This window comes from Salvia splendens, chromosome 16, assembly GCF_004379255.2.
Source record: "Salvia splendens isolate huo1 chromosome 16, SspV2, whole genome shotgun sequence".
NCBI lineage: Eukaryota > Viridiplantae > Streptophyta > Magnoliopsida > Lamiales > Lamiaceae > Salvia > Salvia splendens.
Window position 1 is genome coordinate 4,299,052 of NC_056047.1, and position 20,693 is coordinate 4,319,744.

A 20,693-nucleotide genomic window follows, 5' to 3' on the forward strand; every position below is an offset into this window, starting at 1 on the left:
ATTAGTCATGCATGAATCATTATATATAACACCTACCACAAAAAAGCACTTGACAAAAAGAAAAGAAATGGAAAGAAAATGAGGCCGAATTAAATATCGAAACATCATCACCATCAATCTCTATGATTATTCCAATATAAAGTTTGGTTCAAGAAAGATACAACGAATAGAGCCTCAAAATAAAATAAGCAAAAATATAGTACTAGTATACATGTAAAGATTCGATGAATTTAGGCTAATATATACGGAAAAACAGTAAATAAAATAACTTTCCAAATATAGCATTAATCTCGAAAAATGAGATTAGTAATTAAATTAGTAAAAGGTTAGTGGAGGTGTATAAATAGAGGGTCCTAGGGTTAGGGTTTGGCCCAACACCAATTCCAAATAACCTAGCTCACCTTTGCTTCTTTCCAAACTTCTCTCTCTTTTTTTATCTTAATCCTCTCTCTGACAACCTAATTACACTTCCCTTAATTTCACAAAACCCCTCTTTTTTCTCTCTTTCTTTCCAATTTAACTAATAGAGATGAAGAAGAGGCAAGTGGTCTACAAGAGAGGAGGCGATCACCACAACTCCAGCAACTCCCCGAACTCGTCGTACGCGGTGAGGACGGTGAGGTACGCCGAGTGCCAGAAGAACCACGCGGCCAACGTGGGGGGATACGCGGTGGACGGATGCAGGGAGTTCATGCCGTGTGGGGAGGAAGGGTCCGGAGGGGCCCTCACGTGCGCGGCCTGTGGCTGCCACCGCAACTTCCACCGCCGCGAGGTTGAGGGGGAGGTGGCCGCCTGCGACGGCTCCTCCTCCCCGACCTCCTCCACCAACATGTAGATCAATAAGGTAATTAAGAGGGTGTGGGACTTTGGTGAGGTGTCTTGTTTTTGTGAGTGTGTGTTTCTGTGTGTGTGTGTTTGTGATGAGGTTTGGTTGTGTGTGTGTGTGTTTGTGATGTGGTTTGGTGAAGGAGTGCATCAGGTTAATGCAATGGAGGAGAAAAAAAAGTTAGGCCTTTTGTTTTGTTTTGTTCTTTCTTTTTGGGGGTTTCTTTTTTGGAATTTATTTTTGGGTTTTGTAGGTAGATATGAGTGTTGGATCTTGGTGTACTTGTTTCTGATTTGGTTTGATTCATATATATGTATATATATATATATGAAGAGATGTAAATTCCTATTGATGGTTTGTGTTTTTTTTGGGGTTTTGTGTGTGTTTGTATGAGTGCAATTGATGCCTATTGTTTTTACTTATATGCATGTAAAGCATGCTGCGGTAAATTATTTCATCTCCTTCTTTTTCCTCCTTTTTTATGGAGATCTTTTTCTTTGATTTTCAAAGAAAATAGGCCATTTTATGTAATTTTATCTCATCCTGAAAATGGATTTCTTGGGTTTCTTGATTTTATGTAACTTATTAGTTTGAAGTAGTGGGTGTGGTGTGTCAGTGTGTGTAAACATGTACAGACAAATTTGCTGGAAATAACAAGTGAAAGAAACCTAGTTAGTTCAAGTGATCATATGGTAAATTTCATTTACTGCTTTCTATTTTCTACAAATATTACAAAAAAGGTGTTTCAGATGCAGCTGTTGTGGAATTTACCTATTTCATCTGATGCCAGACATATTTACTAAAAAAAAGCAAGAAATATCAGAAAGCAAGAGATGAAAAAAAAATCAATCTTGATCTAAAATTGTTTATTAGCTACATTTAAACTAGAAAATTCTTGCAAATTTTTTTACTTTTAATTTAGCTAGTTTAAAAAAGCAGTTTTCATAGCTAAGTTGGTCTATTGAACTGACTGATAAAGAACCCAAGGGAACATCACTAAAGCGAAATCTTGACCTAATTAATATGTAGGGGAATTGACTAGATTAATTAGCTTCTTTAATTAATCTCCTCAGCCTTCCACTCATTTTCCTCTTTATTTTGGGACCTCTATCTCTAGAGTAAATTGGAAATTGTTTGGTCCATTTATTGTAATCGAGACGAAAATATGCAATAATGTGGCGACCGACATAGGTGTATAATCATCCCGTTAATTTTGAAGATCGGAATGAGATAAGAAAGATGGGAAACATTAAGGTGACAAAGTGATCATATTTATAGTAATCAAGAAAGAGGAATGCGACTCCACTTAACATTGTGCTTCTCCAAAACGATGCTCCATTTACTCTCATGTGCCATGAGATGCTCTCATTGTTAGGTATATGTTAATTGTTTTCAGGTATATGTCAAATCCACATCGTCACATATTTCATCGTTTTGGAATTTAGTCCCCATTTCCAGTTGGAATTGTAAAATTTCAATTCTTGAAAGAATGGAAATTTTGCATCTAAAGAGAGGCCTCAAATCATCTATTTGGAGAGTGTGTGGATGAGGGTTTTTCTAAACTATATATGAATGTCACATTACTCAATCGCATATAAAAACGAGTGATATATATAGAGGGACGTAATCATATTCTTTTTGTAAATATGATTCATTCTTCCTTTTTAATCCTAGCCCCACGATTTGAAAATTCGATGGCCAAAAATCAAGCTGATTTTGATTATTAAAATTATTAAATTAATAGGAAAATGTCATTTTTGGTATAGGATTACGATTCAGTTATGGTAGTTTCCATGATTTCCTCCCTCAATCATCAGCCAAAATACGTTGGAAGATTACATCCCTATTACACGCCAATGTTAATCACTTTCTACCAGAATTATCATCGTCTTCTACATTGAACACGTGTGCAATTTTTATTTTCTCGTCCCATAACAATTTGTTGAGAGATTATATCTCTGAATTATCATTGCAAAACCTCTTTTCCATTGAAGACATCTGCAGTGTTTGATTGTCGTCGCGAATCCTCTTTTCCATTCAACACGTCTGCTGTTTTTTCATTATCGTCTCTATTTTTCGAGATTTCACTCATTCTCGTTTTATTCATGTCAACAATGGAAGAAGGTTATACATTCAGTTACTTAATTGATTATTCACCAATTTTGGCAGAAAGTTATTGTATTAGTCGTGTAATTGACATCTATGGTTTTCTGTATTTGTTTGTGATTTCGTGTAATTGACGTCTATGGTTTTCTGTATCTGTTTGTGATTAGTTCATCCTTGTATTCAGATTTATTTTTCATCGATTGTCGTTTTATTTTCATGAAATCATCTAACATTTACAGTTTTTCGTGTTTTCTTTTCCGGAGTTACATCTTGTAAATTTTTGACATTTACAGTTTTAATGTGTGTTTTAGATTTGGTACAGTAAATAATGTACCAATAGTATCTAATAATATACATTTGTATCAGTGAATAATGTACAGATTGAAGAGACTAATGTTGAAAGGAACTTGAATTCATGCCCTTTGAATTCAGCAATCCATGGGGCTAGGTTGTAGTACTCACTCACAAACGGAACCATTACAAAGGGCAGAGAGTTTGAATCATTCCCCTTGGGTTTAGCAACCCAAGGTGCTAGGTTATAGTACCACCACATGAATTAAATTTCATTATTTAATGCGTTTAAGATTTGGTACAGTAAATAATATACCAATAGTATCTAATAATGTGCATTGATCAGTGAATAATGTAAAGATTGAATAGAATAATGTTGAAAGGAAATTGAATTCATGCCATTTGGGTTCAGCAATCCATGTGGATAGGTTGTAATACCCACTCACAAACGGAACCATTACAAAAGGCAAAGAGTTTGAATCATTCCCCTTGGGTTTAGCAATCCATGAGACTAGGTTATAGCACCACCACATGAATTAAATTTCATTTTTTAATGCGTTTAAGATTTGGTACAGTAAATAATGTACCAATAGTATCTAATAATGTGCACGGATCAGTAAATAATGTACAGATTGAAGAGAATAATGTTGAAAGGAAATTGAATTCTTTCCCTTTGGGTTTAGCAATCCATGGGGCTAGGTTGTAGTACCCACTCACAAGCGGAACCATCAATAATGTATCACATTAATCTAATATAGTATATACATCCTTTGACATGCATAATGTACAAAATCAAGCAATTAATGTATACATTAATCTGTTAATAATGTAACTAAACAAAGAATTAATGTACACATAAAAAAAACAACCATACAATTACAACAAATGGTGAACGACCAAATAATCAATTAAACCCTCCTGAAATATAGGAGGTTCCCTTTCTTTGATCTACTTGGCCCTTCACCCACTTCAGCTTGCACTTTAGGGGGCTCCTCTTTTTGTTCTGTCATTCTCTGCCAGAAACGCTGCGCAATTGCTAACGGGACAACACCATCCAACATCTCTTCATAGTCTACCCTTGGTAGCTTTGATGTTGTGTAAAAGACGGTTTCAAAAATTTTAGAGTCCTATATAACATAATATTGTACACGCAACATCAATTAATGAATATGTCATCACATATAATGTAGTACATTAGTAGCAAATAATGTAACAATTAACCTGAATAATGTAACCTAATATGTGTACGAATATAATAGACACTACTATACCCTAGCCCATGGATTGCTAAACGATTTGTCCAAAATAAGACACAGTAATGTATCACATTAATCTCCTATAATGAACACTTCTTGCTAAATAATGTACAAAAATAAGCAAATAATGCACAGATCAATAAAACATCCACTTAATTCCAAGATTTCTTTGAAATCAATTGATACAGCATATCACAAACACATAATGGACAACAATGCTTACAGTAATGTACAAATATTCCATTTATACAAACGACAAGTTCAATAGATTGCTTAATAATGTACAACAACAAACATATAATGCACAAATTCAGGGGAACTAATAGATGTAGCTTAAACCAAAAACTTATATACCGCTGCGTATACACCACTGCCTACTATAATGTACAAGTTCTCGATGAATACAAATGGCAAATGTAAGAGATTGGTCAATAATGTACAACATCAAGCAAATAATGCACAAATTCAAGGGAACCAATCGATTCAGATTAAAACAACATCATCATATACTCCACAGTTACAATAATGAACAATTTCTCGATGAATACAAATGGAAAGTGCAAGAAAGTCAATAATGTACCACAAAAACAAATAATGCACAAATTCAGGGGAACCAATCGTTTCAGATTAGAACAAAATCACCATATACACCACATACTACAATAATGACCAACTTCTCGATGAATACAAATGGCAAGTGCAATAGATTGCTCACCTGCAGTCTGGGTAGGTTGGCTTTTGAAGGGTCTGCCTCTTTTCATCATTGATGTTCTGTCAGACAAACCAACAATCAAAACATAATAAAATTTAATTTACAAAATCGACAATTACACAATTGTATTCCGGTAATTAACTACAAAATTCAACAATGGACAAAACCCTAACAAAAATTAGCCCTATTTCAGGATTTACGGATATATGAACTGAACGTTTGTGAAAAATCATGAAAAATCAACCGAACGATGGTGAAATTCATCGATTCAAAGTGCCTATTCACGAAAAATTGGAACTTTTAAAACCTACCTTCTTGTCGAATGGAAAAAGACCGTCGCGTGTGAAGGGATTGAGGCTTCAACTCTGAAACGGCGGCGGAACGTGGATTTGACTGCGGAAATCGAAGCTAGGGTTTAAGAATGGTTGGGAATGAGGGGAGACGATTGAGGATTTTGGGTTGAAGAGGAATGCGGTTGGAGAGAGAGAGAGAGTATTTGGAAGGTCACTCAAAATCCCGCTTAATTACGTGTGTGATTCATTGTATTTTTACATTTATAACCCTATAATGTACAGACTACAACTAATAATGTAAAACGGTTCCCTATATTAAAGCTTCGTCATAACCGTCCAACATCTTAATCCAATGGTTGATATTAAGTTGGAACTTAACACTAAAGGGGCAATAGGACCTTAATACTCCTATATATATATAATTGTATTAGTGAAGTGTTTGAAGATATAATAGCACTATCCAATTTGTTGCACAAAAATATGTACCTTGGTACAAGTGTGTGAGGTCATTATACTTTAATATTATAATGTGTTTGTGAACAAGAAAAAGAAAATGGCCAAGAACATTTATATCAACTAAGTAAGTTAATTTGTGCTTATGTTTTAAAAAGTAGCATCAAATTTGGTGTCACAACTAAAATTAAGAAATAAAAATGAAAATTTACCATTAAAGCAAAAATAAATTACATTAACGGCGTATTAGACAATTAATTATGTCCTTAACATGAAGACGATTTTCTTTGCACACTAATTTTGGCCATTTTTATACTTGCGTTCTAATTTTGAAAGATGAGTTTATTGTAGTAGAATTTCATGCCCTTACAGTAAAAGGTGTGACTGGCTTGTCAAACTTTTAAAGAGTTATATACAAAAGTTGATTATAGTTAGATCTATTTTGTGCCTACTTAGCTAAAGCAAATAAGAAAAAGAAATTTTCCTGAGAAAAAGAAAAGCAAAGCATGTTGAATGTGAATAGCAATGGCTTGTTTACACTGGATATTATTTTAGCCCATGGGCTTTAATAAATTTTAACTATTTTATGTAATGCTGTAGGGCTACGAGTTGATATAATGATTGTAAACATATGGGCCTAGTATTGGGCCCTTTTCCAGCAATTTCTTTCATGGACTAAATAGGAGCTACTGTTTTAGGCCCATCACAGGAATAGAGAATTTGATACGGACTTAACGAGTATTCAATTTCACGTTTAATCTAATTTCAAATTTCTTGAGTAATTAGTGTGAAACTCAAAATGGTCGTAAAAACAAAATGTTTTTGGTGATAATGTGGAAATTGATTTTTTTTTTCTTTTTTTTAATGTAGTTTGTTTAAAGGTGTTTCATTGATTCTCCGACCAAGAAAAGATAAAATGGAAGAAGAAATATAATGGTTCAATCTTAATATAGATACGTTTTGTAGAGTTATGTTATAAGATGATGATTCTATGATGTTTTGGGAAAATACATTTTGCAGAAAAAACGGCGGATCTTAAAAAATTTTCAACCAGCAAAAATATTAGAACAACAAGTCATCGAAAATAAAACTGATTAATTTCGGTTTAAATTTATATTCTTGTTAGTTTTTTAATTGGTGAACGGAATTAGGATATAAATTAGTAATTAATTTGGAAGGAATAAGCAAATTCAATTTTTTGAAATGGCGATATTAATGTGGGAGAGTAATGAATTCATAGTAATGCAGAAATCATGTGTTTGAGAGAGTGAGGCTGACACATTTAAATCAGTAGATAGAACCATATCACAAATTTCTAATCTTTATGTTTTCCGAGTACTGTGGTCCAACCCTAACTTTTTTCACACTTTAATTTTGTTAGAGGCATTTATAACAAATCTTACCAAATTGTGGTTACGCTCTGACACTTCTTTTTTCACGCCATTAATTATTTATCTAATTCGATAGCAACAATAATTAGGGTTTAATCATGATGAATACAAGCATGCAACATGTTGAATTTCTTCAAACCAACCCAATTGGTGAAAAAATTAATTACATTATCTTTTAGTTATAATTTATCTTTTTCTAACCTTCTTGTAGTAGCTGTAGATATGTTGAATTAAAATAAACAAAAACAAAACCTAAAGTTTGTTAATGAATGTCAAAGTGTAGGTGACTATGAGGGAAATAGATATAGTAATTCCTAGTAGTAATTGGACCACTAAATTTGAAAAAGAAAAAAAAAAGAATAAATTTTCATCATTTATGTATAAGAAGGTGTCTAATCGCAATATGCTTATAAATTTAATATACTAAGAATTGTATTTATTATAGGAATTTAATTACTAATGTAGCTTTTAAAAAAAATAAACTCCTATTTGAATGAGGGAATTACAAATAAACTCATATAGAAAGGAAGAAATTACGACTGATGTCAAGAGGGGCAACTCATACATTAATTACTAATGTAGCTTATTCAACAACCATATGCTCAAATTAAAAAAGAGAATTTGCCCTTATAAATTCCAATAAATGTAAAATATATGATTATCTTAAAATTAATTAGTTTTGCAAGTGGGTTGTCACAAAAATAAGCACAAGAGAAATTGTGACCACTTTAAGGGGACCGCTTTCATAAACTTTTGGTCGAAATAATTTCCCACGAAAAGTCATTTAAAAAAAACTGAAATTTAGCACCATTGGGTTTTTACTTATTTAAACCAAACACAATTATTTCATTCCAAATTTGTTCATCACCAAAAGAAATCCTTAACCACATGCCGTTGTAGTAAATAGTTTCAATACCACATGTCTCTTTTGATGATGATAAAATCGCATCATGTTTTTATGGGCAAACAAATACAATCAATTCATTCATTTATCGCATGGAACGCCCTAAATTGTTTCTCAAATACATATTTCATACTCCTAATTTACCTTGTTATAATGAGATGAAATGTAAAATGAAAATGCGACACTAAATGTTTTACTCGATCCCTCATATCTCTTGCTTTTGTGTTGTCGACAACTATAAACAATTCATTTTAAATTTGGAAACACAAATTTGATTTTTAACTCATTCTATTTAATGGGTTCAAAACATATTTTTGAAATGTGGATGATTCCAAATTGAGTAGACTAGTAACTCAAATTTCTAGAGTCAATTGGGATAGTTAAAATGTATCGTTGCAAAACCTAAAATTTCCAAAACCGTACTTTGATATATATGACCATAAAAAATAGGATTCATGTCAAAGTCTAAAAGAATTAAAAACTTAATTTTATGTTTTAATCATAAATGAATTAAAATTAATGCATTTAAATTTTAGAGTGTAGAGGCTGCGGGGCAACATGGCATGAGAAATTAATTAAGGCCGCCGCCCAATTAATTATTGTAACATTCCATTTTCTGCATACTTTGAAAATCCAACTCTTATCACATGTATCGATGTTGTAAGAATTTTTGGATTAAATACGGCAAAACTTTTATTGGGACAATTAATTAATGTTTATGCAGGAAAATTTGTCAAGGTAAATATTTTATTAACTGAGAGAGAAACGCATTATTAAATGTTGGACCAAGACTGGAAATACTTTCGAAGTTTGAGAGTTTTTTAAAAAAATAAGCGAAACAATATAAGTAATTAAATGTTGGAAATTTGAATTGATATATTACTTTGCTTAAAATTGAAATCGTACTAGCTGAAGAGAATTAGTAGAATCCACCTGTATATAAGTGAATAGACCACTATTAAAAGATAAATCGTGCATGTGGTCCTCGCAGCTAAACTATAATTATAATTGAATTTGGGAATTACTTAATTCAACAAACCATTCCAACAAAAAACCATGTAAGATGTATCATGTGATGTTATTTGGAAAAGAGTAAAGGCCAAAATTGGTCCTGAACATATAGCCATTTTACGATTTTGGTCCTAAACATTATCTTTTGGATTTTTTGGTCCTGCACATATGGACATTTGATCATTTTGGTCCTCCGTCAATATTTCCGTTAAAAACTAACGGTCAACATTATCTTTTGGATTTTTTGGTCCTGCACATATGGACATTTGATCATTTTGGTCCTGCACATATGGAATTTTGATCATTTTGGTCCCCCATCTACATTTTCGTTAAAAACTAACGGTCAACGGCCGATTTTTGACTAAAACAATGGGTTGGGTCGGGTCGGGTTTGGGTTACACGTTAAGAAAAAAATAATATTTTCTTAAAATCTAAGCATAATATTTTCGTTAAAATCTAAGGATAATATTCTTAAAAAATTAATTAATATTTTTTAATTAATAAAATTAAAGTATAGTATTTTTTAATTAATTTTTTCTTGAATTTGAAGAAAATATTATGCTTAGATTTTATTAAAAATAATTTTTTAATTATTTAATTTTATTATATAGATTTAATATTAATATACTTTAATTTTATTATTTTGATTAAAAAATGATTATTTTAATTTGGTAATTTTTTATTTTATTGTGTAATATCATGTTTAAATCCTATAATAACATCATGTTTTAGTCGTTATAATATTTTTAATCAACAAAAATAACTAAAAATTAAAGTTTGATAATTTTTTAATTAATAAAAAATAATTATTTTTTTTCTTAACGTGTAACTCAAACCCGACCCAAACACGACCCGACCCAACCCATTGTTTTAGCCAAAAATCGGCAGTTGACCGTTAGTTTTTAACGAAAATGTTGACGGAGGACCAAAATGATCAAAATTCCATATGTGCAGGACCAAAATGATCAAATATCCATATGTGCAGGACCAAAATGATCAAATATCCATATGTGCAGGACCAAAAAATCCAAAAGATAATGTTGACCGTTAGTTTTTAACGAAAATGTTGACGGGGGACCAAAATGATCAAATTTCCATATGTGCAGGACCAAAATGATCAAATGTTCATATGTGCAGGACCAAAAAATCCAAAAGATAATGTTTAGGACCAAAATCGTAAAATGACTATATGTTTAGGACCAATTTTGGCCTTTACTCTTTGGAAAATAACAAGTATACTTATTATGATAGTAGTTAACTAGTAGTACTTCATAATATATACAAGCAGAGCTTGTATATTTATTTATATTAATCATGTGAAAGAGCTTCCCATTTTTATTTATTTATTGTTTAATTTTTATATTTAGATGGGTTTCTCAATTCTGAAATAACCCTTTTAATTAAAACTGGGCCAAGCCTAATACAATAAAACTGGGCTTCGTTACAAAAGTGTTAACTGGTTTGATTCACTGTTTATCTCCCTTTTAAATATTATTATTTCGAGTTCCACTAAATATTTGGATTTATTTTTATATACAAGATTTTTATTGTATAGAACTTATCACTTGACGTTTGTAAGTATATAGGCAATCCATAGTAATGTGTTGTATCCAAAGCAAAAAGGGAAATTAAAAAAGGCCCAAAAATATACAAATATTGTATAGTACATATAATTAATAAGATTATTTTTCTTTTTAAGCACATCAATATTTTGAACTAGTAAAAAGTAAAACCCGTTGCATAACAATGTAAGTACACTAAAATGGTTAAAGTGCACCGACAATAATTAACTTTATTTCGCAAGATATACATTATTTACTCTGCTTTTTAATTGCATTAGAGATTGTGAATAAAATGCAGTTAGGTAAATTGAAGAATTTAATAAATCAAGGGACCACTTGAGAAAGAAATAAAAAGTTTAAAAAATAAAAAAAAAGTGCAGAATCACAATTTATGCGATGAGGTGGTCCAGATTCGTGAATGATCTTAAATGTAAGATTATCTCAATCTGGAATTTTTCAAATGATGGATGCCTTCATTATTTAATTTTTGGGGTCGCGTATTTGACCTAATTAAGGAACCTACTCCTACTTTACCTCATTCTCCTTCATTACCATTATGTCCTATATGGCTATATCTCATCAATAAATCATACCCCAACTTAATACTCCTACGACTTCTGTCCCATTAATTATGGCTCCGGATTTTTAAATATATATTGATATTTAGGAGGAGTTGAAAACTAGTTTCAAATGGTGTGAACAATATTTATATTGAGCACTAAATTTGTGTAAGCGATAAGTGTGTTTTAAGGAGAATATGAATGATAGTATTTATATTACTATTAAAATTGTGTAGGGGCCGACATATAAAAAGTTATTGGTAGAGACTGTATTAACTAATTTTATTGAAAATATTTTTTGGATGATTTGGAATATTGATATAGATTAGTGACAACATTTTTTGGATAAATTCAAATATTTTATAATAGAAAAAAGAGTTTAAAATGAGACTTAAATCTCTGAAATATTTTATTTGGATCCGTTCATGGTCACGAGATATGAAGTTGGTTCACAAGATTTAGATATGTAACAAAGTTTGAATATCATAACACTCTCTTTGTATAGAGGTATAAAGTTCATAATCTTGTTGATGTGCATTGTAATATATTTTCCTAAGTATGTAGAATTTGGTAGAAGTATGTAGTGCTTATAATTTAATATAGTTTCCTTAAGTATGTACACTGTCAATATCAAATATGAATATATGATATAGGACATTGTTTTTCACTTGCAAACATCAGGTATTCCTAAAATATTAGAAGTTCGAACGACTGAAAAGTCACATTTAAATTACTTTTTGTGTATTTTTTATCTTTAGGCTAATAGATTATTATTGTCAACCAAAATTGGATCTTGATAAGATTTCTGTGTCATTTCTCCAGTGACAGTATATCATGTGTTCAGGTAATGTTAATTACTTAATTGCTTCCCACAATTCTTTTCTGCATAAATATTTTATAAAAAAAATAATTGAAGAGGCAGATATAAAAGTATAATAATCTCGTACCGTTTTACTGTAATTAGAAAAAGCCACATATATTTATGCCTAGCATAAAATATACTGAATTCGAATTGAATAATCATGTGGTGAAATTGGACCCATGTTTGGGCTAAGTATTTGAGGCTTTATTTTGTGGTCCTTCAGTAATTTAAATTTTATTGTACACGTCCTTAAATATCCCTTTCAAGTCCCCACACTCCAATTGTTTTACTTTTGTCTCTCTCCGTCTCCTTATATAAATATTGTACAAGCTTCATTCTAAATATATAGGTACAAATATAGTACTATATTTTATAAATTAGACAGTGTTAGCCTTGTAAATTTACTGAATAATTGACACCAAAACTTATTAATGAGATATTTGGAACTATTTGATTTGCGGCCCAAATAAAGCCCGTTCGGTGATTAAAAAAAGAAAAAGAAAAAGAAAAAAATATTCACAAAATTAATATTTGGACTTTTTGTTATTATTTTTATTCTGTTCACTGATATTGGTAATCTTTATTTCAGGATATATTAATTAAAACAATTACATATTCTAATTTTACACTACAAAGAAAACAAATTGACTACACTAGGGTGCAAATATATATGTATCAAAAGACACTTCGGAAGGACATCAAATGTAATTAGTATTACTATCTATATCAAGCGATTATCCATGTTAATAAAATTTATTAGCAACTGTGACAATAAAAACCCTATTGTTCATGGATTATTCTGTAGTAAATAAAATACGGAGTAGAATTTTTTATTGGAAATATAAAGTCCATAATTGAAGATGTTATTCCAAACTTTTTAAAAGAGAGAAAAATTAAATTCCAATTTCCAAATAAGACAACATAATATCGTGGTTTTCTACTCAAATTAGAGATAATATAGATTGTTAAAGGAACGCAAATAGCTGACATCAGTATGCCTAAAATCCATGATTATTTCTATATTACAAACAAATGACTGTATATTTCCGAGGAAGCCACATAAAGTTACTAAAGGTGAGTAAATGGACAATATTACCCATGAGGTTAAAAAAAGGTGAAAATAGTTGAAATATCTAAAGACAATGATAAAGGACCTCAAATAAAGTTACTCTATAAAAGATTCATAAAAGATTAAAATTGACGAATAATTTTAGTTAAAACTTAGCGTAATCGATTTTGGGAAAAACTAGATTAACTGTAACGATCTAAACGCTTAACTCTAACTCTCACCCGTCCAATGTGTGCAAAAATTCATATTATATGAATATATAGTATATGATGCTATTTTTAACTTTCCAAGAAACAAAGTTCAATTTCTCTATTTAGTTTTAATTCTCAAATAAGTCAATATATACAATGTCGCCTCTTTTATTCGTGTTCATCTTCTCTATTTTATTTTTGATGGGTAACGCAAATTCCACATACTAATCCATCTAAAATCTGCGGATTTGTGTTACACACATAATAGCAAGTTTAAGTGGTGTCACAATGTTGGCATTGTCCCAAAACTTCATTAACTACAATTAGTCTTCATTTCAAACTATTCTATTCTCAGTTTCTATATCTAGTTTCTATATCTCGCCTCAGAGTTAACTCAATTTTTCCACCAACTTTCTATATAACAACTACATATACTAATAAATTAGCGGTTATTTGTCACCCACATAATGGCGTGTTTAAGTGGGATCAGTGGGTTGGCACCGCATTTCACCATTCCATCAATGGAAAACTTTATTAACTAAAATTAGTCATCATTTCCAATTATTTGAATTTTAGTTTCGATACCTCGCCTTGAATCAACTCAAATTTTCCACCAACTTTCTAGGCAACAACCGTATATTCTACTAAACCAACGATTTTTTATCGCCCTCATAATGGCGTGTTTAAGTGGGATCAAAGGGTTGGCACCGCCTTTTGGCATTCAGTCATAGAATGGAAAACTTCATCAACTAAAATTAGTCGTCATTTCCAATTATTCAAACTCCAACTTCGATAACTCGCCTCAAAGTCAACTCAATTTTTTCCACCAACTTTCTAGAGAGCAACTACATATACTAGTAATCAACGGTTTTTTGTCGCATGCATAATGGCGCAGGTTCAAGTGGGATTAGTGGGTTGGTATCGACTTTTGGCACTCAGTCATAGAATGGAAAACTTCATTAACTAAAATTAGTAAACATTTTCGTTTCTTTGAATTTTAGTTTTAATATCATTCTTCAGAGTCAACTCAATTTTTCCACCAACTTTATAAAGAACAACTACGTACACTGATAAATCACCAGTTTTTTGTCGCCCACATGATAGCGAGTTCAAATGGGATCAGTGGGTTGGTGTCGCCTTTTGGCATTCCAGTCATAGAATGAAAAACTTTCCAAACTACAATTGCAAATACAAATTAATAAATATTTTAGGTTATTTCATCCAATTTAATAGTAATAACAGTTGCATGTGACATGTAGGTGTAATAGGAGAAGCAAATAATGGTCAAGGAAGTGTACACGGGTAAAATCTCCTCAACTTAACTACAAATGTGTTCCAAAATTAAAGTATTAAAATAGAGTAATTCAAAACATAATTTAAAAGTGAATTTAGTGATGAGTACATGCATCATGATTCCCATACCAGGAAGAAACAATGATAAGTGGTAAGACTTGAAAGAGGCAAAGAAATTGCAATAATGAAGAAGTGTTAGGGGCTTGCCAAAATGTATTTGCATAATAAACTAAGATAAAATCTCAGAAAAAAAATCCAGCTATGTACCCATGGCCCACTCTCTTGAGAAGTTAATGAGAAAGGATTGTCCCACACCTTCGGTTGTTGAATCTCTATCTCTCACTCACTCTTTCACACACACACACACACACACACACACAAATGCCTTTGCACCCCTCAACACCCAAACATAAAACCCTCTCTCTCCCCAAAACCAAACACACACAGAAGCAGTGGCGATGGACAAGACATTCCCAATTTGTCACCTTCCAATAATTACACACACTCACTTACACAGAATGTGTATCAAACTACAGATTAGCCTAAACTTTAACTTGTTAATTTTGATTCAATGTAAAAAAACTTGACAAGTAATCACTTGATTTTCAGGAGTTTGTTAAGCGTGATTGAACAATCACCCGACGATGATACCTGTTTGATTGCATTTCGAACACTACCTCTGAAGGCCTTTTGTTTAATTGACCCAGTTTGATGAAGTTGACCATTATCGGATTATTGATTATTATTGCTTGTTGATCAATTGTTTCAATTTCGAATTTGATATTAGTTGATCACTTATTTATGTTCTTGAATTTGATGTTAGGTTGATGAACTGAGGGTAAGCAGTGCATCGCCGGTCATAAGGACAAAAGCGTCAAATAACACTTTAATCTTTGAAATCACTTTTATATCTCCATAAAACTTAATCAGATCTATCAAATGCCAATGTTTAACATCAAAATTGATATAAGCTTTATAATTATCCCTCTATAGATTTATCTTAATTAGTAGCAACCGAGCCATTATAAAAATTCATCATCGGTGCTTGTCTTGAAAGCAAAGTTTAACTAGTAAAGATTTCATTTATATTAACGTAGGATTAGCTAAGAAACCTTAATCTTAGCTACTAAGCCCCCAATAATATACTTAGGCAACAAATCTTGGTTTATTCTCTAAGCTATCATCATCATCGTCATCCCAAACCAAATAAATATGCCAAAAAATCAAAAATGGGACTTACGACAATTAATTTGTGAAATTTGAGGATGGAATTTCTTACAATAGGGAATCCCTATGCATAGATAGATAAAGTTTAAATACATGGCATAAAGTAAAAGATGCAGGCAAACAAAAGGAGAAATGGCATCTAAAGCATATCATTAAATTATGCAGTTAGGAATAATATTTTTAAAACCTTGAAGAAATCAGTATCTATCCATCTTCTTGCCGAAATAAAGAAAGTATCTGAAGAAGATGCTAATTCAAAATATAAAAAAAAATAGAGTAATAAAACAGCCTCAATTTATGCACCCACTACCACTTTGTGCTGCTGCAAATTGGACAAAACAACACCCTGTTTCATGCATGGCGATCGATTCAAATATTTGAAGGCTAAAAAACTTGGAATTGAACAAAAACCCTAAAAAAGGTGCAATTCAACAAAAATTCCAAATATGGTAATATAGCTAATAATCCTCCTCCATTTCAATATGATCCTCAGAAATTTGATCATGGCTAGTCATATTAATAGCTAAAATTAAACAAAAGATGTAGCAAATCTAAAATGAAAGCAGAGATTAAGAAAACTAATCGACGATTGCAGCTGATCCCCCAAATTTCGGTTTCCTTTTTCTTTTTTCCTCGCTATCTAATTTTATTTAATTGAATCATCCATCGCGTTTTGAGATTCGATCAAGAAGAAGAAGATCCATTAGTACCAAGGCCGTGAGCATGGAGATGGAGCTGCTCCTCGTTCATGTCGCTGTAGCTCATGCCGTTGCCGTTGGAAACGGCGACGGCGGGGGAGGGGGAGGGAGTTGAGATTTCGGTTTTGGATAAATGCGGCATCAGCTGCGGAGGGGGATTGTTGTTGTTGTTGTTGTCGTCGTCCTTCTTCCCGAATGTGTTTTTGTTGTTGTGCATCCAGACTTTGAAGACGCCTTTATCGACCCCGATTTCGCCGCAGAAGGAGTTGGTGGCGTCTTCGTCACGCTTCTGCATTTTCCACTCGACTTTCTCCGCGAATTCCAGCATTTTCTCCTTTTGGAATTGGGTGAATTTGGTGCGGTAGCGCTTGCGGCTGCCGGAGCTGAGGTTTCCCCCGCCGGCCGAGATTGGGGAGGTGTGGTGGTGGCTGACGTCGGAGGGCGGCGCGGAGAGGCCGTGGCTGAGGGCGAGGAGCATGTGCGGCGCGGAGGGGTAGTAAGAGGAGGAGATCGGCGGCGGGGAGGGGGAATTGTTAGGGCTGGAGCCGCTCCGAGGAGGGGGCGGGTGGTGGCGGTGGTGCGGCTGGAACTCAATCGCCGGCACGGCGGAGGGGGGGTGGCGCGTGGGTGGGGGGATCCTCCGGGTCGCGGCGGTGGAAATTGCGGTGGCAGTTACACGCGGCGCATTTTAGCGAAGTGGGGAGAGCCGGGTCGGAAGCCGGGGCAGGCATGAACTCGCCGCATCCGTCGACGGCGTGGCCGCCCAGAGCAGCTGCGTGATTCTTGAGGCATTCCTTGTAGGTGACGACGACGGGGTGGTGGAGGAGCGGCGCGTGGCGCTTGAGGACGCCGTTGGAGAAGGGCGGGGCAGATTTGGGGGCGGGCTGGATCCGGGTGGGAGTCTCGGACTCTGCCTCCGGAGTTTTGACGGTGGAATTGGCTAAGTCCATGTCAGCTGAAAAAACATCTAAAAACACATGCGCTATTGGTGATCAATCAACAGTAATTGATTAATAGAGGCGTAATTAGGGTTTGGGGAGACATCTAGAGAGAGAGAGAGAGAGAGAGAGAGAGAGAGAGAGAGATTTAAGAGGAAGAAGGAAGGAGAAGGAGGAGAAGAAGATGATGAGACTGTAGATAATAAAAATCTGAGAGTCTGTGGTTGTGCTTGCTTCTTAACCACTTGTTTTGGGGGGTTTTAACCTGAGTTGTAATCCCCTCTAGTTAAGTTTCCTTGCTGTAAATTACATGAATGAATAAATAAATGCACCCCACCCTTCCCATCAACTGCTTTCTCATGTGAAATCATAAATACTGCTACTATTTTCACTTGTACAAATACATAACATGATATTGCATGACAACCTGCACTCGCACACCATTTTACAAAAATACTTTTAATACCTAAATTATCATCCTAATTGTCGTCTTATTTTTTTTGTCTGTGCTTAATTAGGCAGTCAAAGGTAAGCTAAAAAACAGTGTTGGAATTTTAACACCATGCTTAGTTTAAGTAATGATTAAGGTTCCAACTAATGGCAAATCCTGTTAGGTAGCTCACTCATAAATCGTATTATTAATCAAAATTTAATTATAATTAAATAAAGATTCATATTAAGAGAAAATATAAAATTCTTCATAAAACAAACTGGATTTTAATTTCAAAATAAAGACATTACTAACCCAATTTTACACTCCCATCTTAACCATAAAATGTCTCATTTTGCAGGAAATAGACATAAACATAAAATGCCACAATTTAATTTTTATATTATGTATATATCTCATATTCTATTATCTAATATTTTCACCGTTTATTTAAAAATTAATGCTACGCGTCTTCATTAACTTTTCCATCGCATCTTATCAAACCCGGGATAACACAAAGTTCAACGGTATCGGCTGAACAAATCAATGTATAAGAGCGTCATTAATGTAAATGTCAAATAGGATCGGTTGGCAAAGAATGTCGGTGCATTAAAGTCGCGTAATGTAAACGCAGATTTACCAATGTAACTCGGGATAAGACAAAGTTCAACGGTATCGGCTGAACAGATCAGCATATAAGAGTGTCATTAATGTAAATGTCAAATAGGATCGGATGGCAAAGATTGTCTGTGCATTAAGGTCGCTTAATGTAAACGCGGATCAACAAATGGCAAGGCATGATACCAAAATTAATTAATGCCATGTAATGTTAACGCGGATTAACAAGTGGTGAGACATGGTACCAAATCGCTGCAGGTAGGATACCATGTTCGATTTGCGGTCCGTCCAACCAGTGGTTGCGCTACCGGACTTGGAACCGCTCAGCAACCCAATTTATTCAATTAAAAAATAAATTTTACTATATTTTTATTCAAATTTTCATTCATAAATACAATACCAAATATTTAAATTTTGTAGTAAATAAAACTCATCTTCATCTTAATCACATAACCTTTGATATTTAATAAATGTAAATTTAATAATCTAATATTATTGTAAATAAAACTCATCTTCATCTTAATCACATAACTTTAATTATTTATTAAAAAAGGAAAATTAATTGAATATATGAAATTGGAGTAATCGAGAACAAAATAAAGATTTTAACATATTTTTGTATACTTTGGTATGATTGGTGGACGTTATGAAATTTGATGGATCTGAAAATTTATTTAAATTAAATAGGGAGTAGTAGTATTTTAAATAAAAAAGAAAATGGAAAAAAATTATGAATAATAAAGCAGGAAAGAAAGTACAATGTTGCGTGAGAGTCGCATATTATTTTTACCCTGATTGACGCAAAATAAAACAAGGCAGGCTCTGCTCTTCTGCTGCATTTACTGAACCCACCTTAATTTGTCAAAGTTACCTGACACCCCCCACTTACCCACCCTACCCCCCCCCCCCCCAACCCCCCGTCGTTCTTTCTACATCAAACCCCCAAATTGCCCATTCCACCTTACCTCAAAACAATACTCCCTCCGTCCCATTAAATATGCAACATTTGTTTTTCGACAAGTAATTTTATTTAGTGTTGTTTTGTGAGTTAATAAAGAGAGGGTAAAGTAAGAGAGAAGAAAAAGTAGAGAGAGTATTGTTTCCATTTTTAGAAACGTTTCATTTTTAATGGGACATACAAAAAAGGAAAACGTTTCATTTCTAATGGGACAGAGGGAGTATTTACTTTGTTATCGCTGCAGGGGCATAGCGCAGTTGACAACGGAGGAGCAGATCTTGCTGCAATATTTACTTTGTTATCCCTTCTTCCCAAATTACCCTTCTTTACACATTGCTTTCGAATATTTTGAGATGTAAAGTTGGAAATTCCGCCCTAAACATTATTCTAAATCAATAACATTTCTTTAATAATTAAATTTATCAGGCATTAATATTGAGTATATTCCAAATACGGGTTACTTAAATTGAGAAAAAAGGTTTTAAGTTTTAATTAAGGAAATTGATGGAGGACAAAAGCATAATATGGTATGGTTTATGAGGACCATCGGTTATGCAATGGCTACGTCCCTAAATTTACCACTTTTGTCGGATTCCATAGAATTTTGAGACGTTGAGGGTTTTGTCCGATTAATATTGTAAACATATTTATCTGTAACGCCTTAGTTTTAATTTAATTTTTAAATAAAGCTGATTTCATTTTTAAATAAAAATTGAAGTGATCGTAATCCGTTTTTATTAATTTTTTAAACCTTAAAGTCCAAGTTTGGACGTATGGTTTTTGGAGCTTACTGCATGACATGTTTAATAGTCGAATAAACTATGGTTAAGCTCCGCTAAATATTCCTAAATATAGCCACGTGTTCTAAACAACCCTCATGCTCCAACACGTGTAATTTTTATAATTGTACCTTTTTTACAATAATTGATGCCTCTTTTTAAGGTGATCAACTTTAGGATTGACAGTTAACCAAGGTATTTAATATTTAATACTACTACAATGATTCTTTCATGTTTAATTAATTGTACTTTATATATTGACAAA

General features: G+C 33.0%; 1 protein-coding gene and 1 pseudogene across 1 annotated transcript; one reads left to right on the top strand and one right to left on the bottom strand.

The window, feature by feature from the left end:
- Positions 1-363: 363 nt before the first annotated feature.
- Positions 364-1,507, top strand: LOC121772489 (mini zinc finger protein 2-like). The gene has a single exon (XM_042169614.1). It carries the CDS (start codon positions 530-532, stop codon positions 833-835), a length of 306 nt encoding a protein of 101 aa, XP_042025548.1. The 5' UTR covers positions 364-529; the 3' UTR covers positions 836-1,507.
- A 14,927-nt stretch (positions 1,508-16,434) lies between these two features.
- LOC121772135 lies at positions 16,435-17,919 on the bottom strand (annotated as a pseudogene).
- Between the last annotated feature and the right edge of the window lie 2,774 nt (positions 17,920-20,693).

Coding starts and splice junctions, on each gene's coding strand:
- LOC121772489 (XM_042169614.1), top strand. CDS start 530: ATGAAGAAGAGGCAAGTGGTCTACAAGAGAGGAGGCGATCACCACAAC.